Genomic DNA, 9,061 nt, shown 5'->3' on the forward strand with positions numbered 1-9,061 from the left:
CAAGAAATTGGGTGGTGATTATATTTGGATCATCCATGTCTTTCCAAATGAACTGGAGGGATAACAATGCAGGATGTACCTCAGGATACTTTGCAGAGGAAAAAGGAATAAGCTGGTGAATCCCTTCCCCATCTTTCTTTTGGACTTTAATTCAGAACCTTAACAAGTACATCTTGCTGCAAAGCAGTTCCCAGTCCCTCCTATCACCCCTTATTTCTTTTTTCCCCAATTCTCAAAAGATTTCAGCTTTCGTACCCTCCATCAACACCCTCCCCTCATCTGAGCCCTCTTCCTGAATGCAGAGAATGGCTGGGGATGTTTCCCTCTTTCTTTTAATGCTTTGCTTTCCCGTGAGTCCTTTACACAAAGGCTCCTTTTGATACTGGAATATAAAAAGCCTTTACAAGGGCATGAAGTGATGGGACAAAGGTGATGGCTGTAAACTGCCAGAGGGGAGATCTAGATTAGATACTGGACTGAAATTCTTCCCTGTAAGTGTGAGCAGGCCCTGGCACAGGGTGCCCAGAGCAGCTGTGGCTGCCCCTGGATCCCTGGAAGTGCCCAAATCCAGGCTGGACAGGGCTTGGAGCAGCCTGGGACAGCGGGAGGCGTCTCTGCCATGGCAGGGGTGCAGTGGGATGAACTTCAGGATCCCCTCCCACCAAACCATTCTGTGATTCTTTGTTCAGTCCCAGTTTTCCAGTGACCAGAGTGACCTCAGAATTCCACTCCAGCCCAGGATGGGGTCTTGTTTTAAAGGTAATGGTTTTTATCAGGATGAGCTGCAGTCCCCCGTTGTAGCTCTGGAAAACAAAACCACGTACACATGGAGATATCTATCAAAATATAATTGCTCTCAGACATTCTGCACAGCATGAGGAATTTCAGCTTCAATAAATATAAAAAAAATAAATAAACAAACATGCTGCACACTTGGGCTTTGGTTCCCTCTGTTGGAACACCGAAGGTGATTTCTGCAGGATGAGGTGGAGAACTTTTCAGCCCACAAAAACCAGATCTTGCTGAATATCTCTGTAAAGAACTTCCAGTCAAGCTCTGGACTTACAGGGAGGCAAAGGTGACACATAGCAGTTCAAAATCTATTCCAAATCCACATGCAGGCACACCACTGCATTTCCAGCTGATGCTTCCACGCAGGGCTGGGTTGTGCTTTTGCCTTCCAGAGCCCACATGCAGCACTGCCCTTGTTCTGAAGTCTCAGGTGACCCCCAGGCAATGCCTGTTTGCTGGGTGGTCCCTCAGATGTCCCTGCCTCCCTCACCCTGGCTGGCTCAGGCTGTGCCAGAGCCCGAGCACCTTATCAGAGGGACAGTGACATAGAGAGGTGACTTAGCCATAAAGTGCACCTTTTGTGTCCCTAAAGCCATTGCCTCAACAGGCCAGACATCAGGTTTTTGTCCTTGTTCAAGGATCCTTACTTGGATATCTGGAGCTCTCCAGCATTTCCCAGACACTCCCCAGACCTGCTGGGTACTTTAGATCCTTCCCAAGTAATGTGAGTGCTTGTAGCCTGAGAATTGCAACTTTGGATCACATTTTTCCTCTGTGGTTGAAGTCTCAAAAGCGTCACTCAGCACTGTGGACTCGGGTGGGGTCCCTTCTGTAAAACTGTCACTGCCACAGTCACTTGCAATGCCCTCATCCTCTGCCACCTGCAGTGTCCACAAGGGGATGAGCAGCTGCGTGCCGGGATCCTCTCTGGCCTGGGATCTCGAGTCCACCTGGAGCTGCAGATCAAGGATTGATGTCTGGTGATCTCTGGAAGAATGAGGAGCTTTCCTGTGCTCACGGGGTTCAGCAGAAATCCCCCCCAGCACGGGGGGAAGGGAGGTCATTCCCAGCCTCTCATCCCTGTTTCCATCATGCTGCCCCTGCTCTCCGGCTCCTGGGAATCTCACATCAGCGAGGGATAGTCTTTCCAAGGAGGAGCAGAGATAAAGGGAGGGCTCCTCGTTTGCCTGGGACCCCGAGGTGTCCATCTCACCCTTCCTCTCTGCAAAGAGAGTGAAACCCAGGGCTCTGAGGTCAAGCAGAGATCCACCGGCCACAGAGAGACCTCCAGATCCTGAATCCAAGCTGATTTCCCCCAGAGCAGCTGGGGGTGGCTGAGAGCTGAGACGTCTCTCTGGACACCGAGGCATTGCACGGTATGGGATCAAAGTGCTGCTGTCTTCTTCCTCCTCATCCTCTGACCCTGATGGTGACAATGATGATGATGATAATGGGAAAGAAGCCATCCATGGCAAGTAGTGTCCTCCTAAAGCTCTGTTTGTCCTCCTTTGAGGCACTGGCTTGTCTGAGCAGTTCAGATCATCACTGCAGAATTCTTTTTCACTGAGCTCCAAGTGGAAGGTTGGACCAGCAGCTTTAAATTGAGAGAAATCCTGCCAGGGAGAAGGAATGAGAGAGTGAGCTTGTGATGCTTTCAAAAGAAAAGTTTGGATGTCAAAAAGGTTATTTCATAATGGGAATTACAAATGTAAAATTGAGATGGGCAGAACCCCCCACTGCTCCCCAGTTCCCCTCTGAAAACCAGAAAGGCTCTGAGTCAGGAGGGAACCTCAGAATTTGGCCATACCAAAACCTGAGGCATCTTCCTTTGCTTGGCCTCATGTTTCACCAGGCAGCAGACAAAGGGACCAGCCACAAAGATGGGGAGGACAAACAGAAGGATCACAACCAGAAGTGGCAACTTCCACTGCGCTGATGAAAAAGACAGAAATAATTTCTTGTGAGTGGTATTTTTATAAGAATTATGGGCTCTACACTGATATACAATACATAAAGTTTTCAGAAAACATTTCAGGCTTTTTTAAATGAAACTATTTCTACAGAAGGCAGTAACCACTCACCAGAGAATCCAACCAGTCCCTTTAACAGGAAGCTTTTTTAATTTTTTTGTGGTGAAAACCTGATTTGAGTGGAAATCTTTGCCTTGCCCTCATCGCACTGGATGTCTCCCACATCCTTTCCTGAGAAGGGCCATACCTTTGTGGTTTAACAGCACACACACGGGCTGGGAGAATTCACTGTGCTTCAAGTTGATGCTTTCGTAGAGAGCCCTGGCACTGAAGCAGTATTTGCCTCTGAGGGCAGTGGTGTTGATGGTCACTGTGTCCTTCCTGAAGTAACCTTCATATTTCTTCTGTTGAGAGACAAAGGAGAGCATTGGAGAGGTGATTCTTTCATTATCGGGGTGGTGTTTCTGTATCACCTTAGCCCATGGATCCCTTGTGTGACCCCATGTCTGGCATCTCCCCCAGGGCTGAGGGATGAAGGTGGGAGTTCCAGCTGTGCTGGGCTCTGCTCTGCCAGGGAATGCTGCCAGTGGCACTTGGATTGGGTGTTTTAAACCTCAGATCTGTAGTGTAGCCTCCTCTTCCTGATAAAAATAGGGAACTACAAAAAAAAAAAAGGATGCATACACACACTTCTACTTTTTGTCTCTGGCTTTGGTTTAGCTCTGGTTTGGCTGGTTCATTTCCTCCAGGCCCTGGATCCAGTCCCTCCCTCTCTGCCCAGAACTTTAAAGCTCTTTCAGTTCCTCTATTTCATCTAAAAAGAGCCACTTGTACTGACCTTGTCTTCAGATCCTGCTTCCCAGAGGTTCAAGTCATATTTCCAAGTGAGGTTCTCCACACAGGTGGGCAGAGGGAAGGAGGCCCTGACGTGGATGGAATCGTCCCTGACGTTCAGGGTCAGCACGGGGGGAGCCAGTTCCACTGCAATTGAGCGAGCAGGTGTAAGAATGGGGCTGGCTTGGCTCTTACCTTCCAGCAGTGACACTTTCCATGGCTGGTCCTCACTTCCAGCAGTTGTCTTGTGATAAGAGAGGAGGCAAAGGACACCTCTTTATCTAAAACACCCCAGGGAGCTTGGAGCCACTTATTCAGCTGGGACACTGATGAACAAATTCTGACACTTGCTACAAAATTCATCCTCAAATGATCCCAGCTCGTTACTGTTTCTGCTCACTCAAGTCTCTGCCATCCATAAAGCTCCTGGATACCTGTGGGGTGTGGTCTGTCTGTTTGTGGGAATGTCCTTCCATCCAGGCTGTCACCTGGCAGGCACTCACCATCTGAGTAGTAATCCTTGAACTGGGATTTCACCCACGGCGACTGGGACCGTCCCCAAACCGCCTTCACCCGAGCCCGGACTTTCACGTAGAGGTTGGAGAGGGCACAAGTCAGATTGCAAAAGGATCTGGAGATGTTTCTGCAGTGAGGAACCTTCATCCATTTGTCCAGGCGATCCTGGCTGGAAGGAACAACCGTACCAAAATATTGAACACGTTCTGCTGTGATTTACAGAGCAAGAGAAGGAAGGGTTTGGGAGGGTGGGGAGCAAGTGGTGCTCAGAGTTTGGAACACTTCCCAGTTGGATCCTGTGTCATTTTGGTGGAAGGTCACTGATGATTAGGACAGTCATTAATCAGGAGAGATGCCCAGTAGTTGTCCCTGTGCCAGCCCTTTGATCAGACATGGCTTGGGAGCTCTTACCTTTCGTATCTCACAGTGTAGGTCACATCTGGGGGAGAGCCCTCCCCTGGAGCCCAGGTCAAAATCATGGCAAAATCCTTTGACAGCAGGGTCACATTTTGAGGAGGGAGGAGTTGAACATGACCTGGTCAAAAGGGAAAATTATGTGAATGATTCAAAAGTATCTTGGGGACAGGAAGTACCACTTGGTTCTCATTAAGGTGAGAACCTTTAGAGAACCTTCTCATTAAAGGCTGGAAACTGGCTCTGGAAGCAGGTGTGATGCACCGTTTTCCTCATCCCTCAAAAAACATCTTCATCTCAACAGCTTTTAGAATTAGGACTCACATTTGTGTGAACAATCTGTTTTATGATTTCAAGTGGTTTTCTCTCTGCTCTCACTTCATTTCATTGATTTACAACCCAAAAAATCCTGACACCCTGGACAGGGCAGATACAGCTGTCCTACACTTCTCATTCAATCCAAATCCTCCAACACCATCTCCTACCAGGAATTCAGAGCTGCAGGTTTGTCCTGTATATTTTCCTGCTCCTATTTTTTCCAGTATATCACCATGCTCGTCACTAACCCTCAACAAGACACCTTCCACAGACAGATTTTTAAACTGTCGCTCCTTTACCACAGAATATTCCACTTTATGTGAATCATTCCCATATAAACGGATTAAAATTAATCTCTCTTCCTACCAACAAAGCCATACAGTGAAAAGAAAAGCAATGCTCAGGTGTGCACGTACCTCGAGCCTGCTGCAGGAGGCACAGAGCCATCAGGGTTCCCCCTCTCCAGCAGAACTTCCCACTGTTCATAAATGCTTTTCTTTGATGCATTCTGATGGCGTTTCCTGTGTGAATTCCAGAGGATTGAGGAGCTCGGGAGCTGCACACATGCGCCCTGCCTCGCTTCCTGGTGCAGCCCTGCACGTGTGACTGGGAGAGGAGCAGGTGCGAGAGGGTTTTGGGGGACAGGAGAGGTAAAGGCTGCAGCACTGCGCCATCCCTGGGGCACGGCCGAGCCCTGCACAGGGCAAGAACTGCCTCATCTCGTCAGACACCTCAGTAAAACTCTGACCTTCGGTACTTACCTGCGTGGCTGTGAAATATTAATAGAACCTCAATAAGGTTTCGGTGCAGGAGAGAGCTATTAATAACCTAGCAACAATAAAAACAGTGAGATGGAGACTCTGGTGTTTACAGCAGATCAAAGAGTTTCTCGTAGTTTATGCTAACACAGTTTTTTTGGGGGAGTTAGGGAATTATCCCACTTTACAGCTGGGGGGATAAAGTGCAGAGATAAGACAGGGATCTGCCCCCTCCCAGTGTGGGCACATGAAAGGATCTGAAGCTCTGCCACGCTGCCAAGTGTGGGGTGCACAGGTGTGTGCCTGGCATGGCTGTGCCACTGTGGAGAAGGGGGAAATCCCTGGATCAGGGATTGTTTGGCACCTCAGCTCTCCTGCCTTCCCATCACAGGCACCCCACGCCTGTGCCATCAGCAGTGAGAACAGTGAATTCACCTCACAGGAGAGTTCCAGCAGCTTGGACAAAAGGGGTTTTCCCAGGTTTTCCCCAGGTGGAAAACTCTCCCAGCCCAGCAGACAGCCCTTGACAACCCTTTGAACCTGGGAGTGTCAGGTTCTGGGTACAAAGTTACAATTTCCTCCAAAAATCTCCATTTCCTCTTACCACAGGTTTCTGTTTCCGTGGCTGTTTTGCTACCTCTGTTTAATTTAATTTAATTTTTATGGACTTTATTTTTTCTTGTGAAAAAAAAAAAAAAGAATTGTAATCCTTTCTAAGGAAAACAGCGAAGTGAAGGGTCTGAAGGGTCTGTCCCCCTTTAACTCGAGTCTGCAGGGCAGGAGGGGCAAGGCACCCCAAGCCCTGTTGGAACCCTAAGGAGCAAGGGGAGTCCCCTCCAAGAGAGTGTACCCTGCTCACCCTCCCTCTCCTGGTCCCAATCTTCAACTCATCTAAAGCCTCAATCTCAAATATCATCTTTGACACAGAGCAGATCCCTTTTGTGACCTGATGAATCTGCTGAAAAAATGTGTTGTACTCAGCCAGGAGTTACAGGAAGTTGCGCTCCTCCTAAAAAAACAACAATAACAAACTAAACAAGAAACAAAACAAAACAAAAAACCAAGAATAAAACCAGAAATTACAAAAGCACCTAACCACTCCTGAATGCACTCAGGTATTCCCGGGAATGTGGAACTCCACTGGCAAATGGAAAGGAGAGGTTTTGCCGGGAATGTGGAATTGCACCCCGGATTTGGGGTCCTCAGGCCATCCTCGCTCTCCGGTTCGCGGCTCCTGCGCTTCCCGAGCAGCCCGGGCAGCATCGAGAGCAGCTCCAGGGCCCCTCATTCGGCTCCGGCTCAGAGCCCTCGGGCAGCTCCTCCCCAAGTGACTGGGATTTTTAATAAGCGTTCACAACAGGAGAATCTTATCATCATCATCATCATCATCATCATCATCATCATCATCATCATCATCATCGTTTCCTGTGGAACACCCTGGCTGGTCCTGGGCTCCACCGGCCTCTCTGGCAGAGCTGTCCCGGGCGGGGCCAGCCCCGCTGTGCCGCTGTCCCCACCCGCGCTGGGGTGGCCGATGCCACGAGGTGTCGCTGCCTGTCAAACAAAACGCGCTTTTCTCCACGGGAGCCGAAAAAACTCCTGCTAAAGCTGGAGAGATTCCCGGAGCATCCTCTGATGGCGCAGGGGGCACAGCACACCCAAGGTTCTGCTCTCCTGCCTCTCCAGCCTCTGTCTCTGGCTGGGGGTGCCCAGAAGGGGCCGGAGCAGGGCTGGCAGGAGCAGGACTGTGAGCTGTGTGTGACAGGAGGACACCCAGCTGTACCCATCAGTGCTCTGGGACCCTGCCAGTGCTCTGGGACCCTGCCAGTGGAGCCTTGTGATGCCTTTAGGACGCAGGCAGAGATGGTGCTGCTGCAGAGGACAGGTAACAGCCTCCATCCTTGGGCAAATCATGCAGTTGTGCCTGTGTTCTCCCACTGCTTTACTCCTGTGGAGCATAAATATTTAAATAGTCTTATCCACGAGCCAGCTGGACACAATCCTGTGCAATGTGCTTTAGTGTGACCCTGCTTGCCCACCCTGAGTCACTCTGTGGTGCTGTGAAATGCTTTGGAATGACTTTGGCTGTCATTCCATGGCACAATGTCTCACCTACCCCTCGCTCTGTGACACTCAGGATCCTCAGGGGACTCCCCCCATTTTCCACCTCCTCCCTCCCTGCCTGCAGCAGCTGATTCAGCACAGGAGGGCAAACCCTGAAACCCTCCCTGAGTCAGACTGGCAGGTATCTGCCCTCCTTGAGGAAGGGCACTGCAGGAAATCCAGTGTGAGGAGGGCACAGCTGGGGCCGTGGCTGGGTTTTGTGAAACTTTTGGAAGCAACAGGCAGCACCAAGTATTGTCACCCAGCTCCTTCCCTTTGCTCTCACCCAAGAGCTGTTCTGGCAGAACTGTGTGTTCTGGGAGCTGGGGACAGAGACTGAACCCAGGGAGAAAAAAAAACAAAACAGATTAAAAATTGTAACAGGGCATTTCTGGTATGGATGGCACCACGGGAAACCAAACCTCTGACCCATAAGTGCAACGGGTGAATGAGCATGAGAAAAATTCCCAAAACAAAACAGAAAGACATATTCTGAGACTGAAAGTGAGATCTCACTCAGCTCCGAAGTTTTCTCTTGTAATGCTGGGGGAGAACATGCTGAACATACTGATTTTCAAGGGCGCTTAGGTGAAGAGCAGAAAGTTTTCAAACAACACAAAGTCCGTGGTTTTCTCCCCTGTCCCGAGTTTCTTGCACCAAGAGGACACCTTGGTGTCCTTGTGCCCAGCTCTCCCTTCCTTCCCCTGGCTCCTGTGGCTCTGTGGGACGAGTTGTGCAGCCAAGACATGGGAGCCATCCAGGAACTGGAAACAGCCCCACTCTGTCAGGAGACAGATCCCAGAGGCAGCCTGACACTGCCACCTCCGGCAGCTCCAGCAGCCCCATCCTGGCTGCAGAGAACCTCAACCTTCTTCTCTGCCCTGGAAAATCTTTGTTGGAGGCTTAGTTCTGACTTTGAATGTGGCACTTGATCTCCTGTGGCTCAGCAGGGGAGTTTTTTTTCCTCTCCCTGCTCAGGACCAGCCCTGACATACAGGCTGCTAATGGTTGGAGTTGAGGGGAATTATTCTGGAAAGTTTACAGAGCAAACATGGGGGAAATGATGGGATTAGCAAAGGGTGAAATGCTACTGAGAATTAAAAGGTTAAAAAATCTGCAGAGCTGGGTGATGGTAAAACAAAATACAGCAGTGTCCCCTTGACCCAGACAGGCATCTGGGCAACCTGTCACCAGGAGGAAGGGAAGAGAACGGGCTTGGTTTGTTTTTTGAGTCTGAAAAGACTTAAAATGAAAAGCAAAAGCAAAAACAAACCCATAAATTTTGTTCCCCATACAAGTGCTATGAATCATTTAATCTCCTTTATTTTTTCTTCTGGGGAAGGATTTTTACAGGAA

The 9,061-nt window shown here is 49.6% G+C and overlaps 1 protein-coding gene across 2 annotated transcripts; it reads right to left on the reverse strand.

The window, feature by feature from the left end:
• Positions 1-833: 833 nt before the first annotated feature.
• Positions 834-5,935, reverse strand: IFNLR1 (interferon lambda receptor 1). Of its 2 annotated transcripts, XR_012051830.1 has the most exons (8): positions 5,261-5,935; positions 4,524-4,647; positions 4,100-4,281; positions 3,601-3,743; positions 3,010-3,166; positions 2,600-2,724; positions 1,318-2,405; positions 834-1,018 (listed from the first exon to the last, which is right to left on the reverse strand). XR_012051830.1 is itself a non-coding variant. In XM_030290510.4 (7 exons), the coding sequence occupies exons 1-7, from the start codon at positions 5,349-5,351 to the stop codon at positions 1,497-1,499; spliced, it is 1,731 nt and encodes a 576-aa protein (XP_030146370.4). In that variant the 5' UTR covers positions 5,352-5,935; the 3' UTR covers positions 834-1,496. The 2 variants fall into 2 exon arrangements, 1 of the variants encoding a protein (XP_030146370.4); XM_030290510.4 differs by having other exon boundaries at positions 834-2,405.
• Positions 5,936-9,061: the final 3,126 nt, after the last annotated feature.

Source organism: Taeniopygia guttata, chromosome 23 (assembly GCF_048771995.1).
Source record: "Taeniopygia guttata chromosome 23, bTaeGut7.mat, whole genome shotgun sequence".
Lineage (NCBI taxonomy): Eukaryota > Metazoa > Chordata > Aves > Passeriformes > Estrildidae > Taeniopygia > Taeniopygia guttata.

Excerpts from the sequence above, each read along its gene's own strand:
- IFNLR1 (XM_030290510.4), bottom strand. The coding sequence starts at position 5,351 with ATGCATCAAAGAAAAGCATTTATGAACAGTGGGAAGTTCTGCTGGAGA. Across the intron at positions 4,648-5,260 it reads CCTCCTGCAGCAGGCTCGAG|GTCATGTTCAACTCCTCCCT; the intron begins GTACGTGCACAC and ends CCTTTTGACCAG. Across the intron at positions 4,282-4,523 it reads TACACTGTGAGATACGAAAG|CCAGGATCGCCTGGACAAAT; the intron begins GTAAGAGCTCCC and ends TGTTCCTTCCAG.